Source organism: Muntiacus reevesi, chromosome 3 (genome assembly GCF_963930625.1).
Source record: "Muntiacus reevesi chromosome 3, mMunRee1.1, whole genome shotgun sequence".
Lineage (NCBI taxonomy): Eukaryota > Metazoa > Chordata > Mammalia > Artiodactyla > Cervidae > Muntiacus > Muntiacus reevesi.
This window is the reverse complement of record NC_089251.1, coordinates 118,697,436-118,714,956: the sequence shown is the minus strand read 5'-3', so window position 1 is coordinate 118,714,956 and position 17,521 is coordinate 118,697,436. Positions and strand designations below refer to the sequence as shown.

At 38.6% G+C, this 17,521-nt stretch overlaps 1 protein-coding gene across 2 annotated transcripts in view; it reads left to right on the top strand.

The window, feature by feature from the left end:
- CAB39 (calcium binding protein 39) overlaps positions 1-17,521 on the top strand; it is a 92,712-nt gene that overhangs the window by 36,645 nt on the left and 38,546 nt on the right. The window contains exon 2 of one of the 2 annotated variants that reach the window (XM_065930370.1): positions 2,284-2,439. The exons of the other annotated variant lie outside the window; for it this stretch is intronic. Coding sequence (XP_065786442.1) covers positions 2,326-2,439 — 114 coding nt within the window. The 5' untranslated portion in view covers positions 2,284-2,325. The remainder of the gene's footprint in view (positions 1-2,283; positions 2,440-17,521) is intronic. 2 annotated transcript variants of the gene reach the window in all.

The following is a 17,521-nucleotide window of genomic DNA, read 5'->3' as shown; positions in this document are numbered from 1 at the left end:
CGGCAACTGTGTTTTTTCTTCTGTGATCAGTATTTCATGTGTAGTAGCTGGAAAGTCACTTCTTCCACCACTGAGCCAGAGCTGAAAATAATCTCTGTTGCATAGCACCCTAATATTTCCTGCAAAATAACCATTAAACATTCCCAGCCTTTACCCAGCATAGACTTGTTTTATCGCTGCTATTGTTTGTGGAATACAAATAGGAAGATTATATATTCATAGGATTTATTGTGAGTGTGAATTCACTGTTTAGAGAGGGGCAGTCTGCATTGCTCTCTGCTGCTGCTGCTGCTAAGTCACTTCAGTCTTGTCCGACTCTGTGCGACGCCATAGATGGCAGCCCACCAGGCTCCCATCCCTGGGATTCTCCAGGCAAGAATACTGGAGTGGGTTGCCATTTCCTTCTCCAATGCATGAAAGTGAAAAGTGAAAGTGAAGTCGCTCAGTCGGTGTCCGACTCTTAGTGACCCCATGGACTGCAGCCCACCAGGCTCCCCCATCCATGGGATTTTCCAGGCAGGAGTCCTGGAGTGGGGTGCCATTGCCTTCTCTGCGTTGCCCTCTACCCTTCTTCAAAATAAATAAAAGAAAAAAGTAATGGAAAGGAATGATCCAGAATTTGGGTCCCATCTTGCCAGGTAAACAAAGAGAAAATGTAACAGCCACCTGGGAGTAACTCACCTGTAGTTGATCCAAACTTCTTGTTGTAGAAAAGATATTTAGAAGTAGATTTATGCATCTTTGAATTTTGAGAACCTATGGTTGAGGGCATTTCCCTTTGATTAATGAAGATGTTTTAATGTGATCAAAAGAAGATTGACAAGCTGACAGAGGTGAACTATGTGGGTGATTGATTCTGGTACAGAGATTGATCAAAACAGATCATATCAAACGATGTCAAGAAATAACATACCTGTTCATGATTTGTCGGCTTCTTGTTGGAATTCATTTACATGTTCTTTCCCCCTAAGTGTTTATTTGTAAACAGACATGCAGCTCTCTGTATCTCAAACTTAGAGAAGAAACATTCCAACACTTTCTTCTAGTGAAGTCTTAGGTGAAGGTCAAAGGAAGTGTTATGATGCTATGCGGCAGAGAGATTTTATGTTGATGGGAAAAACTAGAGTAGGGTTGGGGTGTCTGAGACCCACCTCTACCCAGGCAGTGGGTGCCGGGGGCAGTTAACTATAGGAGTATGGAACTCCCAGGTTGAAAGTCACTGATCTAAGTGATCTTTAAGGTTCTTCTCTAAAGTGTTAATCTTTTGGTATCTTATATGAGGTTGTTTAGCGAGGGTGGGTGTAACTTCCTTTAGTTTATTTAGTGAGAGAAATTGTAACTTCTGTTCCCAAGTAACTTCCATCGTTTATCTTGTTTATTCATGGTGACTTCTTTGAATAGTTGATAGCCCCCTTTTGCCTGATATAATTGAAACGTTGTCTTCTGCTTCCCACAAAAAATCAAGAACTTCCAGAATCACTGTCCCCAGAATTTATCGAGTGAGTTCCTTCATAGAGAATAGCCATATCCAGGCAGAAAAAGTACACCTTGAAACCATCACTTAAAGAATTTGCAAATCTGATGGAGAGATGTGCCCAAGGCTTTCTCCAAGGTTCCCTCCAACCCTGAGCCCTCAGGCCTGACTAAGGAGGAGGAGGGGTGTGCCTGTGGGACGCTTAGCAGCAAGCAGCATGAACCTGGAAAACGCATCTGGGGAGACCTAGAGGGTGGGCCTGTTGCCAGTGTTTTTTGGCTAAGCCCATTACTAACTTTTTACTTCAGTTTCCTCAACTGTAAGATAGAGGTGTCTGTTAATTGGGGGTATAGTGTGGGGATGAAGGACAGTTTGGATGGATCAACCTGAGCCCGAGCTAGTTTTGCCCTTTAGTACCTTGAGCCAGTTTCTTTAAGTCATTCAACTTTACCTGTAAATGGAAGTAATATGATGTCCTTGGAGAATTGTTTGAAAAGATCCCGTAGATGATGGATTCCGTTGCTTAGTAGGGGCCCTGGCAGCACTAGCACGCCACCAGCATCAGCGCCATCGTGTGCCTCTTCAGATGGGGGTTAGGAGAGCAGGGGATTAAAAAGGTGCTTTGAAAAGTACAAAGTGTTCTATAATTCTGCAGTCATCTCTCACATATTTGGATTTCCTAGGACTGATTTTGAAACTGCTGTGAAATAGCTGGCTCGAGCCCTGGTTTTCCTCCCAGACTAGGACTTAGAGAGCGTGTCTTCCGCCCGCCTCCCGTTTGCTCACCGGCCGTCGTGCTGTGTCCGCAGGTAGAGCAGGCGGAGCGCAGTGAGGCGCCCGGCGCTGCCGCCATGCCGTTCCCGTTCGGGAAGTCTCACAAGTCCCCTGCGGACATCGTGAAGAACCTGAAGGAGAGCATGGCCGTGCTGGAGAAGCAGGACATTTCCGACAAGAAGGCAGAGAAGGTATGTTTGGCTGTATTTTCTATTTTTCATCTCTGGATTAGGAGTGAATGTAAAACAAGTTATGAGGTGATTTCTAAAAAGCAATAAATTCGGTTTGTGTTACTTTAGGGTTTTTAAAATAGAGTCCGACTAAATAATGCTTGCTGGTGCTATTTAAATTCCACATGTTTTCCTCTGTTCTGCCATCTAACACATATCTAAGTTTTTCATTTGAGGTTTCTCATTTTCAAGTTTTTCACGGTTTTCTCAAGTTTTTCATTTGAGGTTTCCAATTTTATTTTAACTTTGGAGGTTTTTGTTGTTGATGTGGTTTATCTGATTTCTGAAATCAATGTTTCCACCAGTAGTCTGCCATGGGAGTTACCTCTCCTGATTTTGTGTTTCGTGTATCCCCGACAAGTATCTTCTACCCAGTCATCTCAGTCCAAAATGACTTTCATCCCAGTTTGTACCCCCCCACCACCCCGCCAAGAAGCATCATTATTCAAGAAATAGCATGAACTTCTACTGCTTCCTGAGAGGTTTAGGAATTGATCCCGACTTTCATTCCTACTTGACAAAAATTCTCAAGACCTTATGGACCGTAGCAGTAGCCTCCTTAGGGCTTTTTCTGAAATATCTCCCCTCCTTTAACCCTTCAGTTCAGCCTTCTCGCATAGTACATGAGACCCTTTGTGACCTGGCCTGTACAGCTCTTGGTGAATTTTAACCCCTTTCTTCCTTATTCTGTGTGCTCTACCAGTCTCAGCTTCTTTCTGTTTATGGAAAGCAGTTGATAGCAAATAGTCTTGGTCATGTTTCACTGCCCCCGCACTGGTTTCCCTTAGCCCTCATGCATTTGCCAGAACTAACCTCTTCATCTGGTTTTCCCAAATGGCTTTCCAGAATACTCCCTCTCCTGACCTTATTTTACCTCCTAAAACATATATCCACCATTTGGCTGCCTCCTTTGGAAATAGCCGGACTGCTGCTATCTTCAGCATGGTTTTATTTGTGTCATATTTTTGTCTTCCTTACTGGACTCTGAGCTCTTTGACCCATGTGTCATTTCTGGCCCGCCTTTGCCCTCCGTGGTACTTGTCTCCCCATGGCCTGAACACCTGATGATTCATTGGATGAGTGCCTTGAGTGGAACATTTTCCATCCTATCTTTTATTTTAGGGAGTTGTTTTCTGTTTTGAGTTGAAAGTTAAATTGCATCATTTCTACCATCTTTTTGAGATTCTGTGGTTTACCTGTATTCTTATAAAGAAAAGAATATCACAGTCATGGGATTAAGATTTGTAATTATAGGCTATTTAGTCATTATAGGCTATCCTGTCATTGGAAGTAGTGTACAATTAGTAAAGTTTGGTATCATTCAGCTTTTCTTTAGATCTTCCATAGAAAGTCTGTAGACAATTTCTTGTATACCTTAGTAAGATATGTAGATAACTATTAATAATATGATAAACTTCTTTTAAAGATGGCTATTATGTTATTTTGGTTGGAGTATATAAAGAAAATCTGGCCTCATACAGATGCATAATTGGGAAAGAGGAGTATTTTAATAGCCTTTCAGATTTTTTAAGTTTCTGATACCACACCAGTATTCACCAGTTGATAGTTTCTTGGTTGTAATAGACTCAGAGTGTATAAATGAACTTCTCATACTCTCTACTTTGAAGAGGCCCTTTATCCATACATAACTTTGTTACAGGCATTGGTCATTTAGAAAGCATTGGATCATTGACTTATATCTTCCAAATGTTTACACATTATTCAGTATCAAAAATTCACACTTTAAAATTACACTACTGTGATCTCAGAAAAGTAAAACTTTTGGAAAGTGGTCAAACCTCCTTATGTTGTATTCAAATTTCAAAATTGGCAACAAATACTATTTGTTGGTTGTTTTTGTTAAGGTGACAGGTTCACTTTGTTTATTTTTGAAAAAATATCTGCCAAGGATACAAGCCTGAATAATTTTTCAGTTTTTCTTTCAAGGAAAAGTGATGTTGCTTGAAGAAAACTGCTTGTTCAGCTAATAGCTGAACATTATCATACAAATACTTTTCTTTAAGACGAGCAGCCATACTTCTGGAAGGGGTAGGAGGTGCTTCGTGTCTGCTTCATGTTCACTTCAGTTCAGTCACTCAGTCGTGTTCGACTCCTTGCGACCCCATGAACTGCAGCATGCCAGGCTTCCTTGTCCCTCACCAACTCCCAGAGACTACCCAAACTCATGTCCATTGAGTTGGTGATGCCATCCAACCATCTCATCCTCTGTCATCCCCTTCTCCTCCTGCCCTCAATCCCTCCCAGAATCAGGGTCTTTTCAAACACATCAGGTGGCCAAGTATTGGAGTTTCGGCTTCAACATCAGTCGTTCAGATGAACACCCAGGACTGATCTCCTTTAGGATGGACTGGTTGGATCTCCTTGCAGTCCAAGGGACTCTTAAGAGTCTTCTCCTATACCAGAGTTCAGAAGCGTCAATTCTTCAGCGCTCAGCTTTCTTTATAGTCCAACTCTCACATCCATACATGACTACTGGAAAAACCACAGCTTTGACTAGATGGACCTTTGTTGGCAAAGTAATGTCTCAGTGTTTTAATATGCTGTCTAGGTTGGTCATAACTTTCCTTCCAAGGAGTAAGCGTCTTTTAATTTCATGGCTGCAGTCACCATCTGCAGTGATTTTGGAGCCCAAAGTCAGCCACTCTTTCCACTGTTTCCCCATCTATTTGCCGTGAAGTGATGGAACCGGATGCCATGATCTTAGTTTTCTGAATGTTGAGCTTTAAGCCAGTTACATCAAATGTTCCCGCTTGTGCATACTCAGAGGTCAAAATTTAATGAATTATTTTTCTGCTTCCTCATGCTACTCTTAAGTGAAACAGTTTTTTAAACTGAGTGCACGAGGATGAAAAAACTACAATGATAGCTGTCGTAACTCGGGCAAGAGATCAGCACCATCAATGCAAATGGCAGCAGTGGAAAAAGGCAAATTATGTATTTACACTGATATGAAAACTGTTTTGACTTCATTGACCCCTTGGAAGGGTCTCAGGGAACCTTTTTCAGTAACACAGAGGTTGAGAATTCCTGCTCTAAACCTAAGCAAGAATAGACCTCTTGCTATTAGGATAAACAAAGCGAAGAGAATTAGTTGAATTTTTGAAAAATAAGTTTTGTTTCAAAGAAAGGGGACAACTCTGAAGACCAGTTGATACAAATTACTTATTCTGGAATAGATTAGGAATAGAGAGGAAAACTCTGAACTTTGTAATTTCACTTTCTTGTCAAGATTCAAGAGACAATGCTAATACAAGTGCTGTCTCCTGACTCTTGACAAGAAAGGGAACTGAGACCTGAAAACAATGGAAAGATAAAATATTACCACTAAATTAAACACCCTGAAACGTTTTTCGTACTTAAAACTGAAAACTTGAAGGTTAGGATGCTTTGTATGATTTGTTATCTAGCATTGTACTGAAAATTCTAGGCAATGCATAAAGAAATGGCTTAGAAATTAAAAATACATTTATTTCAAATAAAGAAGGGAAATTACAGTGTTGACATATTTGTATCATCTTTACAAAACACAGGGGAATCAATGTGAAAATGAGAGTTCACTAGGGCACCTAAATGCAAAATTCAGAGCTTCCCTAAATATTAGTCAAAATGATCTAGAAATTATAATTTTTTTAAAAGTATTTTATTTGTAGTAACAACAAATAAATAGGGGATCTGGGAATACTTTTCTCAAGAGGTGTGCAGAACCTGTCCATGTCATTGGGCAGAATATAATTAAGATGTCTTATCAAATCGATTTTTAAGCTTAAAGCAGTTCTGTTCAGATCACAGGAGGATCTTTTTGTACCTTGACAAAAAATGATTATGAAGTTCTGGAAGAATAAATAGCTGTAAAGTTGTCCTGGAATTTAAGGAATATGAATTCTACTTTGTTTTGAAGCAAAGCACACATTTCATACCTCCACTCTCAGTCTTCCCCATCATGGTTAATGAGACACCATTCTTCTAGTTGTGCAGGCCAAAAGACTTGAGTCATCCATGACTCCTTTCATACTTCCCAAATCTAATTCATGAGCAAATTCATCCACTTTATTGCAGCAGGGAGTGTTAAAAAGCCAGAATCTAATGATCTCTACACCCCATTTTTCTGGTTCCCACTCCTGTCTAAGCTATTGTTATCTTTGCTCTGCATTGCTGCAGTGTTCTTCTAACTGATCCCCCACAACCATAATGATTCTTTAAAAACATACGTCAAATAATATTTCCCTTAGAGTAAAAGTCAAAATCCTTACACTAGCAGAACTAAATTCTACAGGTCAAATCCTGCCTAGGCCTGTTTTTGTAAGGTTCATGAGATAAGAATGGTTTTTATATTTCTAAAGGATTGGTTTTAAAAGCAAAGAAGAATATGCAGCAGAGACTTTATGTGACTTGTAAAGCTTAAAATATTTCCCGTTTGGTGTTTTTACCTAAAAATAAATGCCCATCCTTGCCCTGGTCAGTCAGGCCCATCCCTTCTCCTAGTACTCCCCCCAAAGTTGGCTTGCTTTTCCTCATGCATTCCAGTCCACCCCTGCCTCGAGGCTTGTGCATTGGGCTGTTCCCTTTGCCTGGAATGTTCTTCCCCCAACTCTCTGCTTGGTTTGCCCCCTTGTTGCCTTCAAGCCTTTGCTCAAATATTGCTTTCACCTAACCCCCTATTTAAAGTGCGGCCTAGTCCCCGGTATTCCTGTTTACCCGATCTTGCTATTTTCTGTATATCACTTAGCATCTTTAATATACTTAATGATTTTTTAAAATTAGTTCTTCCCTCTCCTAGAACATAAACCTTCCAAAGATAGCTCCATAATTATTTTTTATTTATTGAAAATGGAATTCAGAGTTAACATGAAACGCTGTCAGCTTGTATCTCTTCTAAACTCTTAGTGTCTACTGAATAGGATAAAACATGTATTACTGAGGATGTTGTAATAATTTGTATGTTGAGTTTATGACCAATAAGAGAGTATCCCAACCAGGTATCTTCTGAATTTTATGATGGTGACCAAGTATCACATTCCTTATAGTACTACCACCTACACAAATAGATAAATGACCCTTCTCAAGAGGTCTACCCTGTTGGTCCTAGTATCTTCCATATTGTTTTGTGTTTATTAATTATCTTCCTGTGTAGTTCAAGAGGCTCAGTGGACACTTTTCATGATTGGATGAATAATTATACCCAGTGGATCTAATTAATGGATAACCAAGCACCTAGGCAGGGTTTTGGTGACCTGTTGCAGGATACTGTCCCCAACTCTAAACTTTTGATAAGCTTTATTATCACTGAGGAAGGGCTTAATTAACAGAGCTTATGAATGACAGAAATTGGAGAAGGATAGAAGACTCTGTAGGTGACTAAATCAGGCACCAAAGAACGGTTAATTAGCTGGGAGAAGGTGGGCAGGAGGAAGGATATGATTGTAACTGATAAAGTGCAGCAAATATACAAGTATCGCTCTGTATCAGGGTCTGAAAAAGCAGATGGGATACCAAAGGAGAAAATAAAATATAATCACTAAAAGTATTTGATTAAACCAAAAGAAGGCAGAAAAAGAGGAAAGAATGGCATTAAAGAATGGGTAGAACAAATGGAAAACAAAAAGCAAGATACTAGACTCAAATGTACTGTTATCAATAATCACATTTAATATAAATGTCTGAATACTCCAGTTAAAAGGCAGTGCTTGTCAGGTTGGATATGAAGGTCCTAACTGGATACATTTAGAGATTATCATATTAAGGGAAGTATGTCAGAAAGAGAAAGACAAATACCATATGACGTCACTTCTATGTGGAGTTTTTAAAAAATGATATAAATGAACTTATTTACAAAATAGGGATAGACTCACAGATGTAGAAAACAAACTTGTGGTCTCCAGAGAGTAAAGCAGGGATAAATTGGGAGTTTGGGATTAGCATACACATCACTATATATAAAATAGATAAACAGCAAAGACTGCTGTGCAGCACAGGAAACTGTGTTTGGTATCTTATAATAACCTAAGGTGGAAAAGAATCTGAAAAAGAATGTCACACATATGATTAAAATCACTTTGCTGTACTCCTGAAACTAGCATGCCATTGTAAATTACCTATACCTCAGTTTTTAAAAATGGTTAAAAAGAGGAAAAGTCCTAAGTGTCTGTGCCTACGAGAAATGCACTTTGAAGACAAGTAAAAGGATGGAGAAAGATATACCAGGTTAACACTTGTCAAAAGAAAACTGAAATAGCGTTATTAATAACAGTCAAAAATAGAATTCAGAGAAAAGAATAGTATCAGGGATAGTTATTTCATGATAAAAATAGGGGTCAGTTAATCCAGGGGACATTACAACCTTAAATGTTTATGCAGCTAGTAACAGCTTTAAAACAAAGCAAAAACTGATCAAACTATGAGGTGAAACAGTTAAATCCACAATTAAAATTGGAGATTTTGATACTCCAGTCTCAGTGATTGATAAAAGAAGTCTGTGAGGCACACCAGTAGATCAGTGGGACAGAATAGAGAATCCAGAAACCTACACGTGTATGGAAGTTTTTTTTGCCAAAGATGAAAATGCAGTTCAGTGGAGCAAGGATAGTAGTTTTAATAATTGGTGCTGGAACAACCTGATAGCCACATGTGCAAAAAATACATTGGACCCATGTCTCATGTCATATGCAAAAGTTAATTCAAAACAGATCAGACAACTGAATGTAAGACCTAAAATTTTAAAGCACCTGGGAAGCAGGAGAAGCATCTTCATAACCTTGGGATAGGCAAAGAATTCTTAGATGTGATACCAGAAGCATACTGTATAAAAGAAAAAAATAATAAATTGGAATTCATCAGCACTGGAATCTTCAAGTCTTCTAGAGACACTGTTAAAAGAATGAAAAGACAAACCACAGACTGAGAAAATCTTTGCAAAGCATACATTTGATGGAAGATTGCATCAAGAATACTTAAAGAACTCTCAAAACTTTGTAAGAAAACAATTTTAAAAAAATGGATTCCGTATATACTTCACCAAAGATGATATACAGATTTCAGATAAACACTTGCAAAGATGTTCATCATAGGAAATTGCAAAGTAAAGCTATGATGAAATAACCACTACACACCTATCACAATGGCAGGTATTGAAAATACTTGCTATATCAAATGTTAATGGTTATGGCGAGCAATTAAAACTGCTGGTAGGAATGTAAGATAATATAGCTACTTTGGATAACAGTTTGTCGGTTTCTGGAAAAGCTGAACTTATATCTAGCCATTTCACTCCCATGTATTTACCCAAGAGAGCAAGAAACATATGTCCATACAAAGACTTATACGTAAATGTTCATAGCAACTTTATTTGGAAGAGTCCAAAACAGGAAGTAGCCCAGGTGTGTGAATAAACCAGTTGTGACACATCCATAGAATGGAATACTAGTCAGCAATAAAAAGGAACCAACTCTTGCTGTATACAGCAGCCTGAATGAATCTCAAAATAATGTGTTGAGTGAAGGAAGCCAGGCTATAAAGAATACATAATGTATGATTTTGTTTATATTACAGAACTGTGAATAGCCACAGTGACAGAAGGTAGATGAGTGGTGGGCGGGTTAGAGTGGAGTTGGTGGAATTAGGGGGATTATAGCAGGATCATGGTAGTCATCGATATGTTCGCTTGTCTTAGAGGTGTGTACCTAAGTCCAGAGTTATCAGCTTGTACACTTGAAATATGTGTGTTTTGTTGTATGTTAACTGTAACTCAATTACAGTTGACAGGGAAAAGGACTCTCCATGTAGCAGCTGAGGTATAGGTGACTTAGAACCATAGATGTTTACCCTAAGAAGGGATAGACCATGTAATAAAGCATCCAGAGAGACTATTGAAAGCCTAGGTTGCAATAGTAGAGAAACAGCAGCCTCAGAGTGACCATCTTCTGCTCTGTGTAGACAAGTCCATACTGAGTTTGTGGAGAAGCTCGAGTGTTGAGAGGGGAGTGACCAGGTTAGCACTGAAATTCAGAGTCCTGCCATGAGAAACAGTTGAAGGAACTGAAGATGTAGAGAGAGAATCAAACTTGAATCCTAGTGCTCTTGGTAAAATGTTTTTAGGGGATCATTTTATGTTAGAGAAGCTTCCAGACTGACAGAAGATAGACTTAAGACCCGTGAGTGGAGATAAAACAGGGAGTCCAGTTTCATCTTGATATTTGGGAAAATAAGTGGAAGTTAGCTTCCACGGGAGAGAGCAAGTTTCCTGTCTCAGGGTTTGTGTTGTGGGTTCGGTGATCACTTAGGTCTTGTAGAAGGAATTAGAGCTTTGTATGATTGACACATCCTTACATTGATACAATACTGTTACTTTGCAAGGTGCCTTTGTAGAAAATAGCCCTCCATCTTATTTTGAGGTAAAATGGTATCCTCCATCTTATTTCGAGGTAGAATAGTTACTATTCTCATGACCCACGTGAAGAAAGCTTGTTTCCAAGAACGTTGATTATAGTAGAATCAGAGGTGGTATTCACTCCTAACTGCTAAAGCTGTGGTAAAATTTTGTCTTTATCTCCTTTGTTCTTGATATCCATGGGCATTTTCTCATTCATTTCTTGTGATCTTATAAACAAAATGATAAATATAACATTTGAGTGTTTCTTTCTTTCTTTATAGTATGTTGATATTTTTCCTTATTCTGTATGGTACACAGTTGCCATATTAAGAATTGTCTGTAATAGAAATAGATTAGTCCCTTAGGAACTGGGTCATACCTTTTAAAGAGAATTTGAAAACTACTTTCCTTATACCTTTAGAAAAAAGTGGTTTATCTTACCATCTTTATTTTTAGGTAGCTGGAGCATGGGAGTCAGATGGAATGGAATTCGTTCTCTCATTGCTCACAGCCACATAGATCTGGTATACATAATGACTGTTTACACACTCTGCCACTGCATGCTATATAAAGAAGGTATAGCTGCCTTGCTCAGCTTACACTTGGTGCTCTTCATCCCTGTGAATGCATGTGTTCATGGGATTGAATAGCTATATTCACTCATTTCATGAGAGGACTAAGTTTGCTGGCATATTTAAGAGGGGGGAAGGGAGTAGTCTTTTCATAGCATAGCCATTTAACAGTGACTCATGGTTACTAAACTTGTTTAGAGTAATCTTTGACACCAGAAGGTTATTAATAGGCTTTTCTTAGCCCATGATCTTTCAGTTTAGTATACTCAGGTATTTTCTTTAGTAGAGAGGCACATATATGTATAAGGATTTTTTTTTTTAATTTAGAAATTAATATGGTAATAAAATTGGTCTTATTTTTGAGTATTTAGTGCCAGCAGTGTTCCTTAGTTTACTTTTAGATTCCATCTCACATTGTTTATCTTAATTTACTTTAAGAACTTCCTTTTTTAAATGAGATCATCTAATAAATCACTTTTTGAGAATGAATTGATATTTGAGGCAATAAATATAGGCTGTAAATATTTAGAGGACTCTTGTTTAAAATTATTCTTTTGCATAAGAGTGGGTATAAAGAAACTCAAAAAACATATAATACAAAATAATAAGTGATATGAGCCCCCTCCTCCTCAAAAACAATCTGGGTTTTTTGAGGAATTTCTCAATAATAACAATTAGTTTCATGTAAATTAGAATAAGCTTGATTGTATAAACCAGTAAACAGAAGAATGGAAAATTCTGCTTAATAGATCACTTCAAAATTTTTTATAAAAAGGTGACTTTATAAATAATGATTCCCATCTGATTATGTTACCTTCTGTGGAGTTCCATACTCACAGTAATTGTCAGGACAGGGGCTTTTTTTGTTGTTGACTTTCAAAAGATGACAATAAAAGTAATTACTGTCATCGCTTCCATTGTCACCTTTGCAAAAGATCCCCAACTTGATTGAATCCATAGACATTTTAGTGCCCTTCCATATAGGGCAGACAGATGGGCACTTGGATTCAAATTTTGTCTTTGTTCTTAAGGAATTTATAATCTAGTAGAAGGACTTCCCTGGTAGCCCAGATGGTAAAGAGTCTATCTGCAATGCCGGAGACCTGAGTTCGATCCCTGGGTCAGGAAGAGCCCCTGGAGGAGGGAATGGCACCCACTGTAGTATTCTTGCCTGGAGAATTCCATGAACAGAGGAGCCTGGTGGGCTACAGTCCACAGGGTCACAAAGAGTCAAGACACAACTGAGTGACTAACACACTCACAGAGGAGATAGACATGTCAAATACTATAATACAGTATAGAGATACTTGGGGGTATGAGTGAAATTCTGTGGGAACCCAGAGAATAAAGCAGTTACTACCTCTGTCAGAGATAGGTATGGAGGTAGCGTGTAGTGACATTTGAACTGGTTTAAAGGTGTTTGGCAAGTTGAGAGTGAAAGGGAATGAAATGTGAAACATCTTAAAGTATGGCATGTCCAGAAAACAGTCGATAAGTTTAGGGTGATTTTGTAGGAGTGGTTAGAGGAGAATGTGGTAGATTGAAAAGGGCCTTATGTACAACCTAAAGATAGACTGAAGGAGCTAAAGAAATCTATTGTTTTTCTGCTTTGTTTTAAATCTTTAAATAATTTTTAATTCACAGAAAGTTGCAAAAAAGTATACAGGAAGATCCCATGTACCTTATACTCAGTTTCCCCCAGTGGTACCATTTTACGTAACTATATACAAAATCAAGACAAGGAAATTGACATCGGTACAGTCCACAGGCCTCATTCACCTTTTCCCAGTTTTACAATTTTGTGAGTGTATGTGTCTCTGCAGTTTCATCACATGTGTAACCACTACCACAACCAAGATACAGAGCTTCTCCATCACCACAGGCCCCCTCTTGCCATTCCATAAAGCCATCTCCTCTCCCCTGTCCATAACCCTTGCTGGCAATCACTGATCTGTTCTTGCAACCTATAATTTTGTTATTTCAAGAATGCCTTACAGATAGACTCATATAGTATGTAACCTTTTGAGACTGGCTTTTTTCTCCTCACCCAGCTTAATTTCCCATGAGATCTGTGCAAGTGGTTATTAGTATCACTAATTCGTTTTGATTGCTGAGTGGTATTTTGTTCCGTGAATACACCATAGTGTGTATATAGGGTGAATGTTTAAGTGGAATGTTTACAGCTGGGGCTATTACAAATAAAGCTACTGTGAATATTTTCATAAACGGATTTTGTGTGAACATAACTTTTCTCCCCTCTAGAATAGATGTCCAAGAGTACAGCTCCTGGCTCATATGGTAAGAGCAGGTTTAATTTTAGAAGAAACCACCAGCCTCTTTCCCACTACGTTCCACCAGTAATGTTTCACAGTCATAGATGGGATGAGATGGGAAGTGTTGGACTGCTGGACTTAATGGCAGAATATTAAACTTGGTGAGGACTCGGATGACAAGGAAGTCTTAAGATTAAAGAGGAGAGGTAAGATGTGAGACTAAATTTGAGGGAGAATTGAAAGGATTTGATGGGTATCCAGAAGGGGATACAGAGGATGAGATGGTTGGATGGCATCACCAACTCAATGGACATGAGTCTGAGCAAAGTTGGGGAGATAGTGAAGGACAGGGAAGCCTGGTGTGCTGAGTTCCATGGAGTTGCAAAGAATTGAACACAACTGAGCAACTGAACGACAACAACAATGTAATTAACTATAGATTCACATGACCTTTGGGCTATCCTTCTACACACCAAGTGTTTTTCAGAGCGTGAGTCATTAAACCATGTCCCAGGTTTGCCCAGTCCTGGTTTTGTAAATAAAGTTTTATTGAAACTCAGCCATACCCATTCGTTGACACATGGTCTATGGCTGCTTTCCTGGTGCAATGGCAGAGTTGAACAGTTGTGACAGAGACCATGTGACCCACAGAGAGACAGCGACATCCTTATCGAAAGAAACTTGATAAGATACTTTTGATGAGGTAGATTACAACAAGGTGCTTATTTTAGTTAGAAATTGGAGGTAGGGGTGAGGTGCAGGAAAAGTGTGTTTGTTTTGCTTTTTTTTTTTTTAAAGGTTTTTATTTAACCATTAAAAAATTGAAGTATAGTTAATTTACAATGGTTATTTCAGGTGTATACAAAGTGATTCAGTTACATATACATATGTGTGTGTGTGTACATATATTCATATATATTTTGTCAGATTCTTTTCCTTTATAGGTTATTACAAGATTTTGAATATAGTTACCTGTGGTATACAGTAGATCCTTGTTGTTCATATTATATATAGCGGTGTATATATGTTCTTCCCAACTCCTGCTAATTTATCCCTCCCCGCTCCTTTCCCATTTGGTAACCATAAGTTTGTGTTCTATGTCTGTAAGTCTATTTCTGTTTTGTAAATAAGTTCATTTATATTATTTTTTCCTATTCCCCATTGAAGTGATATCATGTATTTGTCTGTCCTTGTCTGACTTATTTTACTTAAGGTGATCATCTGTAGGCCTATCCATGTTGCTGCAGATGGCATCATTTCATTCTTTTTTTTATGGCTGAGTAATATTAATATTTTTGTTTTGCTTGTAAACTTAAATGTTCCACAGATATGCAAAGGGTACTCTGAAGAAGCAAGTTGGCCATGTTTTCCAGTGCTATTTCTACCTTAATCCACTTTTTCAGTTTCACCCTATCCTTATTTATCTATTGGGTCTCTATACAAAATCTTTATTTTGAGAAATGATGGCAGCAGGATTAGGAAGTATGTTATCAGTGCCCCCAAAAACATTTAAAAACACGGGTTTGATGACCTCTGACATCTCTTTCAGCATTTAAGATATTGTGATTCCATACTAAGCTATCCCTGCAAGTTTAACATAATCAATTCAGAATTCATCTTCTCTGTTCCAGAATTGGTCTCCCTTCCTGACTGCCTAGCTTAAGAAATGTTGTCTTTCTGGCTCAAAACCTTAGAGCATCAGATTCTTTGTCTTTACTTCAGTATCTGCCAAAGTTCTATTCATTTGAAATCATTTGGTGATGAGAGAAGAGGCTGAAATTTGCAACCTCTCACTCTTTGCCTGTTTGTAAACACTCTGTAGGTAATGTGGGAGTGTGGGTGTTTGGGTACTTGTGTGTATGCAAGAGATCTGTGCTTCCTTCATTAAGCCTAATAGTTTTATTAATTGATTTCTATATCTATATGAAATACTATATTCTAGTATGTGTTCATTCCAAAAATTAAGGAAGTTCAGCAGAGCATAAAAGGAAAACTAAAGCTCATCCTCAGTCCGCTTCTGCATGCAGTGAGGTACTATTAATGTAGTGGGACAGCCTCTTGGATTTTCATTCACATTCTTAGTCTCTCTCTCTTTCTGGGGCAGTTAAGTTACTCAGACCGAGGTCATGTTATTTTAGGTCCTGGTTTGTTTGTTAATTTTAAATCTTTGCATGTCAGTATAGATCTACTTAATTGTTTTCAAAGCTTGCCATAATCTTCCATTTTATAGGCACATCATTATATAACTAGTTCCGTTCAGGGTTTTGGTTTGGTTTTTTTTTTTTTTTTTCCTGCCTCTTGCAGCACATGGGAGATCTAAGTTCCCCAATAGGGAAGTACAGGATCCTAACCCCTGGGCCCCCAGGGAATTCCCAGAGATAACTTTTACTTCTGATCTTTCACTGTAGTAAATGACCCTGCTTGTACTTAAATTTCTGTGTAATTATCTGTTTCCCCAGGGTAAATTCCTTAGATGTATAATGGGTGACTCAGAGGAATTGCGCCTTTTAAAGCTTTTTGGTTTTTTGGTATATTTTACTAAATTGCCCTCCAATAAAGTTGTACCAATTTATTTTTCCTCTACCAATATATCTTCCAGAAGTCTTTGTTTCTGCTAAGAGAGGGAGAATATTTCATTATTTTCAATTCAGTCCAGTCGCTCAGTCATATCTGACTCTTTAGACTCCATGGACTGCAGCACACCAGGCCCTATCCATCACCAACTCCTGGAGTTTACTCAGACTCATGTCCATTGAGTCAGTGATGCCATCCAACCGTCTCATCCTCTGTTATCCCCTCCTCCTGCCCTCAACCTTTCCCAGCATCACGTTCTTTTCAAATAAGTCAGTTCTTTGCAGTTTATCATTTTAAGCTACTATTACTTTATTAGCTTACATTGTAAAGTAGTATATCTTCTGTAAGATATCTGTTTGTCAAGAACATCTTCTTGTCTTTGAACTTCTGAATTAGCCATGCCTGCGCTTCAGCATCTTCCTCTTGCTGTGCCTAAGTGTGCTATGCATTGGCAAGTCAGGCTTAGCAAGTAACTTCTATCTGTTAAAACTTGGGGCAAGGAGGAGAGCATACCCACTCTCATACCCCACCAGTTGAACCCTGTACCTCCATCTGTGAGTAGACACCTTGTCACCTTTCACCTCCTGCCATGAGGCCACTTTGGAGTCTTCTGAGTAGTTGGGCTTTGTTGGGACCAGAAGAGGTGTGGCTGGTGAGGACTGTGAGTACTGCAGGGACATGGTCTGCACGCACTCGCGGGAGAGTGAGGAATGCGTTTGATGGGAAAATGTTTCTTGCATCACAGCTTTGTATCTGAGTGATTGCCACTGATGATGATAAAATGGTACAGGGATGGGTACTGTGGGAACATGGGGTTCAGCGAAAGAGATTTAATATGACCGCTGAAGTTTTGGAAGTCTTGAAATAGGCCACCAATGTTAGGCTTGCTAATTGCTTTTTTTCTACCTCTTTGTATTTTTTAATGAGAAAGCAGGCAGCAGGGAAGTCTCATAGCCTTAGTTCTAACTGGGGAGGTTATTATGGGCACAGCTCTTAAAACTTTGAAGTATTTACTTGTCTCCTCACCCTGGTATGTTAAGAAGTATGGTCCCGATACTGTTACTAGTGAGGTGAATAGTTGGTATGAACTTTAGAGTATTGGTTGCTACTTAAGTAGATCCTGTACCTTACATTGTTTGATGTAAAAATATTTTTTAAGATACTGATTAGAAATAAAGTTGTCTCCAACTGGTTATTTGTGGAAGTCAATGAGGCTTTATGGCATGGGATTATATGCC